At 38.8% G+C, this 18,628-nt stretch overlaps 1 protein-coding gene and 1 long non-coding RNA gene across 2 annotated transcripts; both read right to left on the bottom strand.

Annotated features, from left to right (window-relative positions):
• Nucleotides 1–151: 151 nt before the first annotated feature.
• Nucleotides 152–16,877, bottom strand: ppp1r1c (protein phosphatase 1, regulatory (inhibitor) subunit 1C). The gene is made up of 5 exons (XM_031726652.2): nt 16,721–16,877; nt 15,036–15,093; nt 11,257–11,294; nt 10,458–10,512; nt 152–1,495 (listed from the first exon to the last, which is right to left on the bottom strand). Exons 1-5 carry the CDS (start codon nt 16,799–16,801, stop codon nt 1,437–1,439), a joined length of 291 nt encoding a protein of 96 aa, XP_031582512.1. The 5' UTR covers nt 16,802–16,877; the 3' UTR covers nt 152–1,436.
• LOC120443392 lies at nt 2,282–7,104 on the bottom strand. The gene is made up of 2 exons (XR_005615409.1): nt 6,574–7,104; nt 2,282–4,533 (listed from the first exon to the last, which is right to left on the bottom strand). It is a non-coding gene; the product is annotated as an uncharacterized LOC120443392 (long non-coding RNA).
• Nucleotides 16,878–18,628: the final 1,751 nt, after the last annotated feature.

Genomic DNA, 18,628 nt, shown 5'->3' on the forward strand with positions numbered 1-18,628 from the left:
GTGTAGCATATATGTTGTCAAATTTGACAAGTTATTGCAGTTATTTATAAGTGCCGGTGATGCAGATTATGTACGCAGAATAATAACATGGTAATAAAAAATATGACTCCTCTTCAAAGTAATCCATCATAATAATAAATGGTACATTCAGTAATTCTGCATCAAATCCAGTTTATTTGAAGAAAAACAAAAGTAGATGTAGACAAATGTATCATGATGCAGAATTGCAGCAAATTAAAATGGCAGTTTCCAGTGCTTGGATGCAGATTTTTGAAACCATTCAGTGAGTAAAATGATGAAAAGCTATAATAAGTTGACATTTCTAATGTCAGCAACAAACTGCTAGAATTAAATCTCAAGAACACCTTTAAAATTAAATGCAACACAACAGAACTTTTACATGGCGTGTATTTTAATAAGACACAAAAAGAAAGGGGAGGGACAATGACCTCTGCACCTGAGTGTAGCCAGTAATATTTTCTAATATTTGTGCTTTTCCAGTTAGATGACAAAATGTTTGAAGAATGTCTTATAAACCTTTAGGGTCAACCCGACAATCAATGCAACCTTCGATCAAAATACTGCAATAACTATTGCAGTAACTGTGTTTAATATATGCTTTTCCAACAACCTGCAATCTCACGGTGGACATTTCAAAACTTCTGGTGGGAAACGTATACAAATTAAAATTAATACATGTATAAATACATATTTGAAAATCCTCCTAATCATGTAGAAGTGAAGTTGGATGATAACAATTTTGCTATATTTTCATTTATTCTATATTTTTGTGTTTAAATTCTAGGAAAGAAATTTGCCAACTATGTATTAGATCCCATGTTAGATCTAATTGGCTATGCAATGTAGCTAATGTAATCTAGGTACAATTAAATGTACCTAGATTTATTTCCTCCTTGATATTTAAAAACTTTAAAATGATATAAAATGTATAAACAAACAATTGTATGAACAATTTTCCTTCATATATTAAGACCAGCTTGAGATGATAATGTTTAGTTTCCGACCAGAAGCGTTTAAAAGTAATCTGAGACAGTTTAAAGTTATTTTTTTTTAATCAATTCTGTTTAAGGAAAAAACATATTTCTGTCCTTATTTATAAACTAAATCTGAGCTCGTGTTAATTCTCATGTACTTGGGTGTTAGTTGTGGTCAGGTGACTGTCAGCTGGGCTGTTCCCCGTTTATTTAAAGTGAAGGAGGAGATGCTTGTTGAACACGCTTCTTTACCTACTGTGATTAAAACCTTAACTGATCTTTCTATAACCTGCACACAGGTCAGCTTTCCCAACAAGCCTGGACATGCACAGTAGGTGCTTGACTTGGATGGAGATGGATGTTTGAATCCGTCTTGGGGTTTGTCCAGAATATCCACAATAAATTTGGCCGCCTGTTCAGTGCTGAGGTTTCTCTGCTGGACTAGTCGTCCTGAGCGCTGCCTTCCTCCTCTTCCTCTGGTACAGAGCTTTCCAGCTTACCTGCACAGACACACGCGACAAATGTACCAAAGTCTGCTGAGTGAATTTAAGTTTCTACTGTATTTGAATGATTCTCATACACCCTGAAGGTGTATGCATTTAATTACCTATACAATGAAAAGAAACCATTACATGATCATAATTAGGTCATATAATTAACTTGAGTGTAGCACTTCAGTCTTTGTAAAAGCTTTCTCTAGAAGCTTTATATAATTAATACTTAACAATATTAACATTATAAAGCGGATGTCTTTGGCTTCTGACTACTGAAATACATTCATGTTCAGCAGCACAAATGTAGAGATACAGAAACATCATATTTAATGTCTTAGTGGATCAAAAAAGCAAGGGTGTCCAAGTATTTACTGATATTTACTTGTATTTTCTGTTTAAACTATTTTTTTCATGCCTGTTATGCAGTTATTCCTGAGCCCTGTAAGCTCCCACCCGACCCCTCCATGAGCTGCATGAGTACAAGAGTTTAGGAGGTTTGATGGGCAATATCCAACTTTTAGTTTTCTAGCAGTTCAAAGTCATTAAAGGAGAACACTGTACCACACTGGAAAATGAGAGGTAAACATCCAAACATAACTACAGCCTTAACGTATCAGACGGTAAATGCAGCAAGAACTTTTAGTGTTGTTTGGGGTTGTTTGTTTTTTTCCCCCTATAAGGATAATTCTGTTTGACGTGTCCTCATACGTGTAGCTTCCTTACAGTCTTTCCTCATTTGTTGCATAATGAACAGTGTCAGCATCATCAAGAAACTGAAATCAGAGTAAGAGCTCAGTCAGACTTTTATGTTTATTTCTTAGCATTTTTACTCTTCTCTCATTTTAAAATATTTTTTCTCAAATCAATAGAATAATAACATATCAAGTGTTATCAAGGCAGTGGTTTAAATGACACTGAGCCAGCTGTAAGGTCACATCTCTGACATCAGCACAACTTTTATTTTGAACTGTAAATCAACCAAGATAAACTTTGAGAAAAGTTGGTCAGCTGATGGTTAGTTGAAATGTTTGCCCAGAACAGGAAGAGACCTCTGGCAGAATCAGGAGGGGCAGCTGTCAGCTGCGACTGGAGGGTGAGGAGACAGAGCGGAAAAGAGAAGCATAGAGAGATGACGAAACCCAAACTACAGGTGAGAACAGGAAAGATAATGACACTGCAATTATGGCTTATAATGAAACACCCTGCTGTCAAGGCAGAATCTGAAATAGTTATTTGTGTCATGCACATAACATGAATTGTCAGCACAAGTTTGTAGATAATGTGTTGGGTTTCAGTAGTAATCAGAAACATCTGTGACACGTACTTTTTCTGCAACAGTAACCAAGAAACCGGGTTTTGAAAACATGACAGACACTGTGGTCAGTGCCTCCAAAAAAATCAATACATTTAAAAAAAAAAAAAAAAAAAAAGTCTTACAATGATACAAAAATCTGTATGTAAACTCCTCCTACATGATCTGGCACACAGGTACATCGTCCACCCCATATGATGACATCATCATGCTTCCCAAAATTACACATTTGTAGCTCGTGCTCCTATAACACCTTGTAAAAGCATATTATGATTTTAATTGCATGACTGTAACATGCACTTTATATCAACAAGCCTTTTATATGCACAATATGTAATGACGTTAACTATTTGACTACTTCACAAACAGCCTAGCAACCACCTAACGATGGACTGTTTATTAATAACACAAATGAAGTGTGAAACTCTAAGATGTGTGTGCCTCACATTAGGGCTGCTTTTGTGAGTGGTGAAGTGATTTGTTCCACCATCAACCTCTTAGGAATTCTTAGATTTTTAAAAGTGGAAAATATGAATTTTGCCATTATGTCCATGAATCAGAAGTGCAAGGAAAGAGTTAACCTGGTGAGATCACAGTAACTGGTGAAGACCTTCAAGTTTTTCTCCTAAGTCTCATTAACTGGAGGACAAAAAATAAAAATAATGAACACACAAAAGTATTTGGTAGCGCTTGCTACCATACAGTTATCATAGTCCTCCTTAGTATTCCCATTTATAAATACAGATTTGTTTATCCATCTGTTACTGTTACACCGTGTAAAGGCATCACTGCTAGTAATAACCATAGTCATAATGATATACCTGTTTTTATAATACCTTATAATTCTTAATAGTGTGACATTATTATAAGGTGCTAAATATTTACATAAAAAGTCTTTTTTTTTTCCATCCATGAGTCAAAATTTCAGGTTTTCTGGAAAACCTGGAAACTCAATTTTTCAGTTTTAAGCTGCCTAACCTGAACTTTTGCCACTTTTGACAGGATGTAGTTTTAAGCAGGATTCAAAGATACACCAGATAACAATGCATTTAACCACCTATGATAGTAAAGCCACTTCCTCTCACAGTGCATCCTGTCTGTGGATTTAAAAACACCAGGACTCATGCTGCATAAACCAAGCACTCCTTTACAACTCCACATGTAAATGCAGTGATGTGCAGATGCTGATCTCCAGATAGTCACGTCGCTGCGGATATAAATGCTTTAATCTCTTAATGGTTGTCTCAGTCTGCTCTGCTCTATCCCATGTGGCACATTTAAAGGAGGAATAAGACATCAGACATTTTGTTTTTTGTTTTTTTGTTGGGGAAGGATAAAAATGTGCTGTTGCTTAAAACCACACTCAACCCCAAATGCAAAAATGTTTCACCCTAAACGTATGTTTGAAAACAGTCTTGAGAAAGTAGGACAAAGACGTGCTTGAATATAATCTTTATTTTTACAGCCAAAGTTTTTAAAGTTGGTACATCCAGCTAAAATCTTTTATGTGCTTTGTGTGTGCGCATGAAAGCGCGTGAGAGCTGCTACCAAATCAAATCATACTGCATATAGGTGTAGCATAAGAGTGAAGCAGAGTGTTAATAGGATGTGATGAACACCAGTGAGAAAGATGAGGGGGAAAGTTGGTTACTGAGAGACGAGGAGATGAAAGGCGGCTATCGGGAGACAGAGTCCGGACTGGACACTTCCTTTTTGTGGTCACATGACAAATCTGAGAAACAGGAAGAGAAGAGGAAGGATGGAAGAAGGCAGAAAAGTGGAATATCATGCAAACCCACAAGAAGATAAGAGAGGGAGACACAGGAGTTGTGCTGTTAGTAGTCTCTTCTCAACAAATTTCAAATCACAGACTGTTAGAATGGAAATGTGAGCATACAGTGAAGGTTAGAGTATGTGCATCAGTGATTATTTTAGAGAAATAGCAGGTTTTGGACACTCAGGATTCGAGTAAAAGCAGCAGCAGTTTACAATCACAGTTCTTCCTTTTTAATAGACTAAGCTAAGAAAAATATCTGGCTCTTTAGCTGCTAGATGTTCAGCTTTCCTCACCTGCTCGTATCTGACTTTCTGTTTGCTGTGCGTTGCTGGGAGGTGGTTTTATCAGGACTAGGCTGCGGTGGCTGATAAGAGCAGGCAGCTGAGAGACTAGAGCTTAATTTATAGTACTGCATTGAATCTTTGCTGTAGTGATCGATGTCGTTTGAATTTATACACTGGTGTGTCTGCATAACTCTGCTGTCAGAAGTAAAACTCCGCTAATAAATCCTGAACAACAGTTACTTTCATGGATATACAGGAAGGAGAGAAGACTTAAAGCTGAGTGCAAACACACTGTCACAACTTTGAAATGTTTTTGCACTGGCAAAATGCGAGCTCGTTTATTATTATAATGAGCAAACTCGATGCAACTACATCCCATTACAGTTTGTTTCATGGAAATATTGTCCTTGGGCTAATCAGTAAACTGTTTGCACTGCATCTATGCACTCATTATCATCTGCTTATCCAAGGTTCGGTTTCAGTGTACTTTAGTGCACAGTACTGTAAATGTCTTTCTCCAACACTTTCATATTCCTCATAGTGGATCCTGTGGCATTCCTGGGACAGGTAATCTCTCCAGCTATACCTGAGTCTTCTCTCATCTGTGTGTGACCTGAAAACCTCCAAGGCAGGAGGCGCCAGTCTTATTAAAAAAAGGCACTTCAACAGTCTGCTTTCAGCATGAATCCCCCCCTTTTCTAACTATGCTGTCTATGGCCCCTGGAGGATCTCCTGAGGATAATGGGTCATCCTTGCTCAGAAGATAATAACCCCCTTCAGCCTGACCTTGGAGGGGAGCTTGCTCACAAGTGTCTGGCCAGGCCTGAATGCATGGGTCCTGATTTAGAAAGGAAAATAACATGGATCTGCTGGCCTGTGGGCCCATACCTATTATTATATTCAATGCAGTACTATAAATGACACTGATATAGTTTCTGTGTATGCAAGCATAGCTAGATCTGCACGGGTTCAAGTGACACAACTTTCTTCATCAGATCCATGGACTCAAAGGACCAGCAGGGCTGTACATTGGTCCTACACACAACTTTGCAGACCTTCGTCTACATACTATAGCGCTGTACTGTCACTGGTGTTGGCCAAACGTTTGTGCTGTTTAATATGCCTACACCTGAAGGTACAAAAGTCATAACAAACAACTACTTTGTAGTGAAGTGAGTGTTAAAAACAGAGGAAACTGTTCAGGTTAGCAATTTAAATCGCATCATCACTGATGGGCTATTTAATGTTAGGTCTTTTAGAGGACTGCACAAGCATGACTGCACTGGCTGTATACCCATAGTCCAAAAGGTAATGCCATGTGTGAATGCAAATATAATTTTGTTTCTTGTTATTTTTGTAAACATGAGCTGGCACTTTAGCTGCAGTACTTGCATGCAACTTAATCTGGCTTTTGCTGCTGGTAACTTCATAATATTATAATTTAGTCTTGAAATGAACATTTTATATGTATGTGTGTGTAAGGCCAACGGTTTACTCCAAAAAGTCAGATTATGGCATGAGAACGGTGTTTTGGGTTTCGATTTTACTATGCCAACATTTCGTTGGCATGGAAGCCATTGAACCAGCTGACCTTGAAGGTCAAAGTAGGTCATTATTGTGTTACAACTAGACAAAAGTGATTGGTTTGGGGTTTTTTGGAGTACACTGCTGACCAGTTGGTGTTATGTATGTCCAGCTAAAAATATTTTACCCCCTGAACTGTTGCTCTCTGCCACTCCTCTCTCCTGATTGGCTAACAGCAGACTCGCCTCATTCCCATTGGCTTCCTCTGGCCCATTGTGATTACCCCACATTGCAGCGGTAACATAGAGCTCTGCTGTGACTGGGCTGAGCTCGCTGTCTGTCTCACAGAGCCCTGCCCCCAGAAGGTGTTGCTCCACCCCCAGCTGAAGCTCTGAGGAGAGAAGAGCACCTCTAGTGGAGATACACTTCAACTACAAGCACTTCAATTTAGCGCAGCAACGGCTCAAGATAACAAAAGTAAAAAGGAATTTGTAGAATGAAAATGAAAGGGACCAAATTAGAAGACCAAAAAGTTAAACTGAAGGAGAGCAAAACAGATTGGGCTTCTAGTAACATCAGAGTTAAACCAGGGGAATATTTATCACTTGTAGAAGAAGTCTGTGAAGGTTCTCAGTCATCCAGGTCAATGTAGTCTAAGGAGCTTGGACAGAAAAGCGTCTGGACCTTTATAGGTTTCTTGAAGATGTTTAACCTCTCATCCGAGAAGCTTCTTTAGTTCTAAGAGCAACTGGTGGAGAGTCATCTGCATCTAAAGGACAAAGGTCACTCTTTCGAGGATGTTCACATTTTGGACAGAGAAGAGAGATGGTTTGAAAGAGGAGTGAAAGAAGCCATCTCTGTCCACTGTGAGTGACCATCTTTGAACAGAGGCCGTGGCTTACGACACCAACTGTCTGCCATCTATAATCCAGTTTTGAGATCCCTTCCCAGATGCCTTAACGCCCACTCACATCCTGGGCCTTTTGACCTCAGGAAATCACATGATAGGGTGGGGCTAGGTTTCACAGTGGGTTCATCCGAAACCTTGGCTGATTGTGACCCACACCCATTTTCACACCTCTGCTCGTGTGATTAGGTAGAGGATCAATAGGGGGTCCATGACCCTCCTGGGAACACTCGAATAGGGCTTAAAATCTGGGACTCTCCACCAATTGCTCTTAGATTTGAAGAAGCTTCTCGGATGAGAGGTGAAATGTCTTCAAGAAACCTAAAAAATCCATACGCTTTTTCTTTCCAAGCTCCTTAAACTATCACTTGTAGATTTTTAGCAGTTGCTGATTTACTGTAAAAGTTTAAACTCTTATGGAAGAACTTTTGTATTTTTTAAGTTTTTCAAAAATAATACTGAATCACACACAGGTCAAGGTTAATATAGTTAGAACTAAACTTAAAAACTGTATTAATAATAATAATAATAATAATAATAATAATAATAATAATAATAATGATAATCATGATGAACCCAGAGAAAGTGAAAACTAAAACTATAATGTGTATTTAAAAAATGATTTAAAAAAATTGTTTATTGTTTGAATTAAGTTAATTAAGTTTGTTTTGTCAACAGTGTGTGCCTGATGAGGCTTTAATGAAATATTTAAAAAAAGTAAGACAGTGAGAGAAAACATGTCAAACACTGCGCTGGGAAAGTAGATTTATAAATAAAAGTTTTTTTCTTATCCAACAAAATGTAAATGCTTGCTATGGGTTTAGTGCATTGGCAGTTACTCAAGAGACTATTAGCCACACACACACACACACACACACACACACTCTCTCTCTTTCACTCAGTCTCACACACACACACACACACACACACTCAGCTGGGATCAATAAAAGAAAAGCTTTTACAGTCTCCACTTCCCGGAATCAAGTCAGTGCTGCACTCTCTGCACAGACTTATATGTGCTGTGTTCTTTTCTTTTCCTCTTTATAATTTCCCCCTTAAAACACACACCTTTTTCTGCATACTCCTAAAGCAGAGTTGTCCGTGCTCCCCGGATATAAAAAATCACCAGTGTGTTTTTTTTCCTCGTTTTTCTTTGTCAGCCTCTCCTGATCTGCAGCAGTTGCATCACTTACTCTGATTCCTGCTTTCCATGTAGAATCTCTATAATAGTTTCATCAATTATTCAGCTCCAGTGAAGATAACAAAATGACAAAAACTGCTACAGGAAAGTCGTGCAGTGATAAAAGACATCAAACAGGTGCTTTTTGCATTGTTTTGCTGGCGACAGCTGAGACGCTGCCTGAGTTGACAAATGAATCTGTTCAAACAATTAAGTCCCTGCAAATCTGTGCTTCTGATCAAAGCATCCATCAGACCATTATTCACAGCCGATTATGAAGCGGCAGGAATGAATGGGCACCTCACCATCTGAGGCCATGCTTCTCAGTTGGAAAAGGGAGGAATGGGACAAGTTGCTGCCCTAAGTAGACGAGTTTAGGTCGTATCTCTGAGTCCTGTTCATGAGTGAGGAGAGAGCAGAGTGAGAAATTGATGGAGGGATTATTATTAGGCCTAGAGTACAGCATTTCTATGAACTATATTTGAGAGATAGATATAGTTACTGAAAAAGTCACTTGGATGAGTGACGAAACGTTTCTCCCACAGAAAACACTACGTCCAGATGAACAGAATCAACTTTTGGAGATATATTTGAGATAAGTGGTTATTAATCCATCCATACTTTAAAGAGGACCTCTTCTGCTCAGTTCCAGCTCCATAATTCTGTAATCTTGGACTCTAGAATTACATGATTAACAGTTCAGAATCATTTTTATTGATGTTATGCTGGGACCCTATCTTCATCTTCTTCTGTCTGAACCAGGTTGTTTTGGCTTTCTTTGCTTTTAAACCCACCCTTCCTCTAGATTTTGTCATTGGCTTCTCCTCATAAGTAGAAGTTTGAACACCCAGAGCTGTCTCCATCTTCCTGGGACATGTGCTCTCATCCCGAACCAAGACTAGAAAAAGCCGTCTGAAAATGAGCCCTCAGGGGATTCTTCTTTTTTTTTTAAAAAACTGCCTGATTCCCTTTAGTATAAACACCCACCACTGTGGCAGGAGATATATATATATATATATATATATGAGAGGAAATAGAGGAAAAAAGACAAGCCATTAGAAGTAACCCTGACTATCTTCTCTCTGTCACGCTGCCAGCTGGAAATCAGATCACAGGCTGGGAAAAACAGGGCCAGAGGCTAAAGAACAAACAAGGCCAAAACTCAGACTAAAGAAAGGAAATCTTAAGAACAACAAATATGTGAAGCAAAACAAACAGAGCTTCCATCCTAAAGGCAGAACATACAGATAGCGCGAAACTTAAGAGAGGAGGGAAGAGACTGGTGTGTACACAGCTGCAAGCAATGACATTGCAGCCATTAGAGGATATCATATCGAAATTTTGTAGAAAATCAAATCAATAGACTGAACGAAAAGACATGCATAAGGACAAGTTTGTAGCTCTTATTCTGACTATAAATCATGTGTTAGTTATTGAATATTGCCAGTTGGATAACATGTTCTAACAACATGCTGATTGTCGGCTCAGTCTTGCTCAAATCAGACTGATTTTGATGATGCCAAAGAGATACAATCGAGAGTCTGTTGCTAATTATCCAGAACTTTAAGCTCTTCTGAGTCAAAGATGTGTAATTGATTTATAAAAAACATCAACAGTAGATGCTTTTATTTCTGTTTCTGTGCCTTTTCATAGACTACAAACACAAATGCTGTTGCACCTCATTAACCATGTAGAATTTTTACTTTTCTATTAGTAATGCTACATTTTTTTCATTATTGTTTTAATGCACATTCTGGTGTCTTTGTTGTTTCTGGTGCATCTCGTTGGTGTTTTAATTATAGGAAAAATGAGGCTTTTAAAACAATAGATAGCACTGGGGCTTGTGATGCACCACATAAATCCTCATAATCCTCTCCTCAAGGGAAAATTGAGCTTTTATGCCTTTAATAGACATTATACACATTTTGTTTGTTTGTTTGTTGTAATTAAATGGAGATGGGGCTGAAACCAGCTGTGTATTTACCTTTCATGGAGGGTGGGGCATAGGTGCTCTGCTTCCTCTGAGAGGACTCTGAAGCCTGCAGAGCAAAAGAAAATAAAATCATCGTTGTGACAAAAGTTTAAAGCTCCAGAAAATTCTCCTCTAACGGTCAAATGACCGAGTGGAGTCCAACCATATCTATTTATCTGCTGTCGTGCATCTTTAATCATAAAAATTCCAATATTTTTTTACAGTAATTGGTGAATTCTCACTGATGAGATATGTGGAAATATGGACTTTGATTATATTGTTAGTTTTCATTCAATAATCAATACATTATTTTTTGCAGTGAACCATGGCTAATAGTCAAATGGTTTGAAACATGAATATGTTTTTAAAAGGATGAAAAAAACACCTTGACTATAATCACTTCATTGTAATGGGTTGCCTCCAGTTCATCTATACTATGATGTTTAAGTGATAGTTCGAAACAGTAATACAAAATCAAAATTAGATTTTTTCTAGATTTATTAAAGATTGTCTAATTTTTATAGTTAGTATTTTTAAATTCCTTTTTTCATAAAATGACTGAAAACCTTAAAGATTTTTGCATTTCTGTCATAGATGAGACTGATTACAGTCATGTGAAAAAGAAATGTAACTTGCAGTAATCATTTTTTGTAGTACTTTATCAGTCATTAACATTGTGAAGGTCTTTTTTTTTTTTTTAATTTTGCTTATACAGAGAAGATTATTATTAATTTCATCTGACGAATGTTTACCTGTTGCTGACTTTCTCTTTTCCCTGTATCTGTGTGCATTTACAACCATCTATACAAACCTGTGAGTCTCCACTGGCATTGTGCTGATCTCCAACATCTGCAGGAGAGATAAAACAGCAGCAAGTGAGCGCGTTTATCCTTAAATCCATTTGCCATAACCTCACCTCTTTCTTTTGATTCTTTGTTTTCTTATTAACAGGTTTCCAGCTCAGGTAGTGTGAATGCTGGCATTAACAGTTCTCATGGGGGGCGGAGTCTGCCAGCTAGTTCACACCACATAGGTAATGGGTAGCGGGTTTTAGTAATTTGGCTTCCTCTGTGGCCTGAAGCCATGCTGTGATCCACTTCAAAAACAGCACAGCTGCAGTTTGTACGCTTCCCAGTGCAACATGTACTAGAGCTGGTTGTGTTAATCAGTATTGATCGCCCTTACAGGCATGGAGGGAATATGAGAGAATGGGCCCCTGGTCACGTAAAAGGCCCCTCACCCAGTATGCATGCAGTTACAATACACCCACATGGGAGGAGGTGCAAAGGTGCAAAACAATTCAGTTTTGAGTCTCTGTGGTTGTTTCTTCACCATCTGCTCGGATCTTTTTCTATTATTTTTGCACCTACTTTTGGCTGTCAGATTTTTACTGCATCATTACTGTGGTCAAAACTTGTCATTGCTATCTATAGAAAATTTAATCTGTAGAGAAAATAATTAGTTATTTTATTTAATTATTTATTTTTGGCAAACACATAAAACTTTAATCACAAATTAACAGAAAGAACAGTTACTGTTATGATATTATTGATGAGTTGAAATATCAATATGGTATAAATAACACATTTTTAAGTATCATTTTTATTTGTCAATAATGGCATCTGTATTTTGTTTTATTGCTTTATCTCTGTTTCTGTTGTGCATCTTGTTTTGGTTGATTTGCATCTCTTGGCAGTTTTTCATGTTATTCTTCTAAAGTTTCAGCTTTTGTATTTCTGTGTCTGCTTTGATTCAACAGCCACATTCCCACTGAAAGCACCAAAAGCTTTTGGTGCCAGGAACCTGTTACAAGAAGCTAAAAGGTTCCTATTCTGCTTGTGTTTCCACTGCACTCGTAAAGCCTGAAAAGGTTTGTGCAAATGATGCTGCTAAAATAGTAATGACTGTTTCTACACGTGGGTTACATCTCAGCTGTCTCCATCTCTGTCTTCAGTCTGTGTCAGGGCTACAGGTCTGTGTGCAATTTAGAAAATAATATTTTATTTCTCCGGGTGGCCACCACTGCTGACTCATCCTCATGCTCACTGAAACCACAGACTGTATACAAAAGATGGATGTAGCATCCAGATCTGAAATTTAAGGCGTGTGTGTTACGATGGCCACTGTGACAGATTTGGTATAAACACAGAAAGTACAAAAGTAGCTTCTGGATCGCAGCGCTTTTAACCTGCATTCCTACTAATGACCAGTAGGGGGCGATTTCTTTGTTTGCAAAAACAAGACTGGTTGTATAAAAGTCTGTAAGAAAACACAGTAGTGCTGCAATCGCCACTCCTAAAGATCCTAAATTTTTATAAAATATTAGTGACTCTTCTGCAACTTGTGGGTTAAATAATTCTTCCAGAATTCATTTTGACTCCGGTCCCTGTGTCGGAAATGCCCTGACTCTTCCCAGGTTCCTGAAAAGAGGCTCATTTCTGCCCATCTCGTGTTTTCTTCTTCTATGGTCTGTTTAGAATCTCATTCTAGTCATTTCCCCCTTTTTGACGTTTGCTTCTGTCTCATTTTGTAGTCCTTTGCAGTCTTTTGGCTTTGTAGCATTTTTTTAATCACTTGGTTTACTCACTAACAACTGTTAAAGAAACGTAACAGAGATTTCTGGCACAACTTCACCTACTTTCATGGTGCACAGAGAAGAACATGCATCTAAAAAACTTCAGTAAGTTCACTCCAGTAACACTTGCAGAATAAAGAACAGTTTTATTGTTTGACCAGTGCATCACGGCTTGTAACCTGACCTCGATATGTTGCAGGAGTTGTAACAAGCACTGATTCTCAGATTCTCTGGAACGGGGACTCCTCAGGGCCCTGCGCCCATGTTTCACCTGCAGGTGATTATCTTATCTTAAACAAAGGAACAAGTGTCTCACCAGCTGCTTGACAAATGTCATCAGCTAAGAGATGAATATCTACACCAAAACGTCTCTGCTTCTTTAGGTTGGAACTTTTATCATTAAAAAATAAAGCATGTTATTAGCCAGGGATGTTTTTAATCTTTAGATTAATACACATTTAGAAAGTTGGTGAGATTAAGTCAGCATGAACTACAATTTGCTGTGGAACTGATAACCTGAGACCTATTACAGATATTGGACTCATTAACGTCTGTTGTTGGTTGTTGTGTTTTGGCAGCTGCTGACAATAAGAAGAAATTACAAACATACAAAATTAATACACCCAAAATAGATTGTGAGATTCAAAAACCTGAGCTCAGTGTGAATGTTTCAGATGACATCCTACTATACTTGTGGGGACCAACAGTCACCTATGGGGACAAAATGCCTGTCCTTACGAGTTTGAAGGCATTTTTGAGGCTCAAAATGTGGTTTTAGTGTCAGGGTTACAATTAGGTAATGGTTACGCATTCATTTTTGATGGTTAGGGTTAGGGTAAGCAGCTAGGGAAAGCATTATGTCAAAAAGATGTATGTAACAGGGCAAATTCACCCATTCACACACACATTCATACAAGCACAGAAGTGTTTTCTATCTAACATTCACACTCTGAACGCATCAGGAGTAACTCAGGGTTTGCATGCCAAAATGTTGCGTAAGAACACTTTGGCATGCAAACTGCAGCCACAGTAATGTTTTGGGGGTTTTTTGTAACTTAATGTGAAAAATATCTGTCATCATTTCAAAGAGTAGAAAAATATTGAAACTAATTAGCAAATTTAGAACATTAGGTCTGCAGTTCCTGTCCCGGTGACCTTATTTGAAAGCATGTGGTTGCCTCTTGCTTTCACAGCTGCCAGCTGCTTCTCCTCCTACAGACCATCAGGTGTACTGACTGAAAATTAGGAAGAACTACAAATTTAAAGTGGTTTTAGGTCATAATTGGTTAATGAAAATGGCGAGATTAAAAAGAATATTCATGATAATACCACAGATCATAAAACATTTAGAATTATGTGCAGACTCTCTCGAGACTCTCACTGTTGTGTTTTGAGTGTCATTTGCAAGAAAAAGAGGAAGGAGTGAAAAATAACCAAGGTTTAAAAATGAAAACAGCCCTTTCTTTAACTAAGATTTGAAAATCATGAGGTTTAGATTCTTTTTGTGCATAGCATAGCCAATCATGCACAGCAAAATCGAAATATTCTGTGAATTGATTTGTGGCTGCCCTCTCCTGAGAATATTTCTTTCTGTGTGTTGAAGATACTGAAGTTGTTTCTGTCTGTCTCGCTCTCTGGCTTTTTTGTTTCCTTTTAAGCAACATTTTTGGGATTTCTCTTTCTTTAGAAATGGGCAAAATGGCATCTTAAAACCACATCGGGCGCCTGCAGAGCTCAGTGCAGTTGTAATGGGACCAGCCTCACAGAGCTGAGCTCACAGAATGGAATCAGCCTGATTATTCAATCAGTCGGTTCCCGTGTAGAGGGATTTATAACAGCTTAGAGCACAAACACACACTCTGTAGGCATCCATCAGCCCGCTCTAAACGCTCAGATCACTTACCAAAAGTAATCTAATAAAGGTTCCATTACAGCTGCTGCTTTTCAGCAGCCCGTCTCCCACTCTACCTCTCACTCTGAGCCCCTTTCTCATTTCCTCTTTCCCTCTGTCTCACCTGTGCCAGGTTGTCTGTAGATCTGCAGAGTGGCAGGAGTTGGTCTTCTGCGGCGGATCTGAGGTAAACACACACACACATTTTCATCATTAACCCGTGAAATCATTCGTTGGCTTTGGGAACACCAACTTCAGCCCATTGTCCAAATAATTCTTTATTAAAAATACCAGCTGGAACAAACTGTCCTGACTATCGGAGTGTAAAGAAACACAACGTTGTGCATCTGTGTAAACGTAATAGTGTACTCTTATTAGCAGGGTGAGGTTTATGGGTTTATGATCCCCAGTGCATATTAAAAATACAGTTTGCTACTTAAACTTTTAATACTTGATTCAAGGTTTAAAAGCACAACTTTCCCACAAACCACGCTGTGATAAAGAACAAGAAAAACTCAGAAACTAACAACTGCTTCTCTTAATATTTATTTTTCTACCTCATTCTTTGGAAGGGTGTAATATTGAGGACATTTCAAATCCAAATTTCTAATTTTTAAATGCAACTTGTAGTCTATATTCCCAAAGATTTAATGTGCAGACACTTTGGCAACAATCCCTAACCCTTGCAGTGCATGTTTTCTGGATTTTCCTGGCTCAGAACCAGCCTGTGGGTGTACAACTGCACAGTGAAGTAAACACTATACAGTAAGGGCATTCAGTCTGTAATCTTATATGACTAAAAAGATCACTTGACCCTTACTGGAAGGTGGCTTTTCAGGAAAAAAAAAAAAAAAAGAATAATGCTGTTAGGTAGTAGTAAAAAATGCACACTGTCGTTCATTGTTCATTTGACAGGGAGAGGTTGGTGCGATGGTATCTCCTAAAACCATCTGTGAAATTTATCTGTGATTTGTGGGAATGCTGACACTTTCTGAGGCAGTCACTCCCCCAACATTAGACGCAGGGGGGCCCTAATCAGTCACTGTTCATCACCAACTTCCTCAAACAGTCCATAAAGATGTCAGGAAAAAGCAAAGAGCAGCAACTCCCTGATATATGACGGTTAAGCTTGTTTGTAAAAGCAGCTTATGCTTCTTCCTCTTAGAGCCACTCAGGATCAGCTAAAGAAAAACTGTGCCTCTGCCAGGCTTTTCCACGTTTATTGAGGAAACGGTCAGTTAGTAAGAAGTATCCCATTTTACCATGAATGCCTTTGAACCAGAGTAACCCAGAAGGAAAGGTGAGCAAGATTTCTTGGGATTTCCGTCATCAGCTACTTGTAAAACAAACAAGGAAAAGCATTTCTGATTCCTGGAAGAGATGGGAGTAAATACACTATGTAAAAGTGTATGGAAGCTACAGTAAATAAGTCATGAGTGTCTCTTTTCACTGTTAAATTATTTAAATGGTATTTCAGTGTGTATTTTTGTCTGTAATTCTTCATATCATTTATTCAAAGTCACATAAATCTCCTGCACTTAAACGCCTCACCAACAGATGTGAAAACAAACCGTTTGCAAAGCACTTAAAAGTGTCACATGCACTGCAGCTCAAACACGGCGTACCCATTAAATACACATGCTGTCAGCCAGATACACAAATGGCCGTTTTCATAATGCCGACTTGCGCACATGCTCTGCACCCACACACCGAAAATTCCCGATAACACACACAGGACATAAAAGCCCCATTCAGCTCTCACATGCATGAGCCAAACTCTTTGGCCCACACATGCTCGGATACACTCACATGTTCGGCGGCCTGAGGGTCAAGCTGTCCCTGCAGCGGAGGCACAGCGAACTGGATCTTCTTTGGACTGCTGGGCTCCATTATTACTGACTGAGAGATAGAAAGAAAGACAGAGAGAGAGAGAGTAGATGTGTGTGTGTGTGTGTGTGTGTGTGTGTGTGTGTCAAGGAGGGAGGGAATAGAGAGGGAGTGTGGGAGTGGTCTCCTCTTGGCCGATGTGGTCCATTATCACTAATTGACAGATGTGAAGCGCTAGAGAGAAAATGAGGGGGGAGAGCAGCCAAGTCAGTGCAGTGTTTTCCGAAACAACATCTGATATTTACTGAAATAGTAAATTTACTCAATTATTTCCAATCTCGTGATATTATTCTGTTCATAGAGTGCAGATGTGCCCGGCCTGATCTCACATGTTCACTTGAGCTGCTTCAATTTACAGCTTTCACTTCACCACTAGCAGCCACATTTAGCCCCAGATCAATGCTATTTGAGGTCTGTTACGCTTGGAAGTTATAAGAGTATGGCATTGATTTTATGATGGAAAAAGACCATGTGACGAAAGATGGCAACAACAGTCCTCCATTGTAACTTTTTCTCAATTTAGCAACATGAGTAGGAATCTGCAGCCATGCTCCGCTTAGGCACGGTGGAGGCAAATACTAGCACTGAGGTTTTGCAGGTATATCTATCATGGCCATCTTTTTAGTTCAGAATGCTTGTATACAGACAGATGACCACTTAAAGGAAAAGCCTGAAACCCTTGACCCCTGCAGGCCGGCTATCTGGTGAATCTGTTATGCTACATTTGGTTTGGGTGCTCTAGAGTGAAGATTTGCTGCAAATCGATACAAAGCTGCTCTGAGGGATCACATTTATTCCATAATGAAATATTTTTGCCTGATGGGAGTCGTCTCTTCCTGGATGACATCCATGGGAAACGAGGATGAGGATGAAAATGGTGTGAATCATCTGCCATGACCTTCACAATCACCAGATCTCAGCCCAGCAGAACACCCGTGGGAGATTTTGGACCATTTTTTTTTTTTTTAAAACCACCACCATCACCGAAACACAAAACGACGAGTTGTGCTGTATGCCTCCGCAGAATTGATGCCAAGCTGCGCTGGTGGTATATGGTTGAAAAACACATAAAGCTGCTACAATAATTATTCAGTTTATTTTTTTCACGTCTGCATCTTTTCATTTAGAAACCGAGAAAAGAAAATCTTAATGCGATGCTAACGTTTTGCTGCATACAGAGTTTTGCCACCAATGAAAGATTTCATTAGTTTGTCATTTTAAATGGTGAAATATGAGAGGAAAATGCATGAGTTTAAATGATACATTTAATGTGGGGTGAAGTTATACTACTGGTGTTTGATTACAGAAGCATGTATAAAATAATTTTGTATATGTACTGAGGGAAGTTCAGAGTAAAAAAAGGAAGAACGGGGATGAAGAAAAGTCATCATCCTCTTTGGCTCTCTGCAGATCTGCATCATTTACATGTTCTACCCCCAACTCAGAAAAAACGCCATCCTTTGCCATCAATGACATCAGCGCATGTTTGCGCGTGTGCTGGCAGCCATAGTGGAAACAGTGTGTCCCAGTGGAGACATCTGGAAACTTGGTGGCTACTGTAGGTGGAACAAACCACACACGCATCATACAAAGAGCCTCTTGTTAGTTTTTTCATGCACTTGGAAACCGTCCATTGCTGTTCTGTGAAGGTGAGACAGAAAAGACTGTTGTGTTATCTGCAGCTGACAAGCACCTGCATTTTACCCTCGTAATAGTCGAGTTCCTCTGTGCAGGGGATGACGCGAGATCATGGGTAACATGTTCTCCAAGATTTGCTGTGAGTACTTGAGAGCATAATGGAATACATTAAGGCAAAAGGAAAGAAATGAG

The sequence above is a fragment of the Oreochromis aureus genome, linkage group 13 (assembly GCF_013358895.1).
Source record: "Oreochromis aureus strain Israel breed Guangdong linkage group 13, ZZ_aureus, whole genome shotgun sequence".
NCBI classification, from domain to species: Eukaryota; Metazoa; Chordata; class Actinopteri; order Cichliformes; family Cichlidae; genus Oreochromis; species Oreochromis aureus.

Excerpts from the sequence above, each read along its gene's own strand:
- ppp1r1c (XM_031726652.2), bottom strand. The coding sequence starts at position 16,801 with ATGGAGCCCAGCAGTCCAAAGAAGATCCAGTTCGCTGTGCCTCCGCTG. Across the intron at positions 10,513-11,256 it reads ATGCCAGTGGAGACTCACAG|GCTTCAGAGTCCTCTCAGAG; the intron begins GTTTGTATAGAT and ends TTTGCTCTGCAG. Across the intron at positions 1,496-10,457 it reads TGCCCCACCCTCCATGAAAG|GTAAGCTGGAAAGCTCTGTA; the intron begins GTAAATACACAG and ends GTGTCTGTGCAG.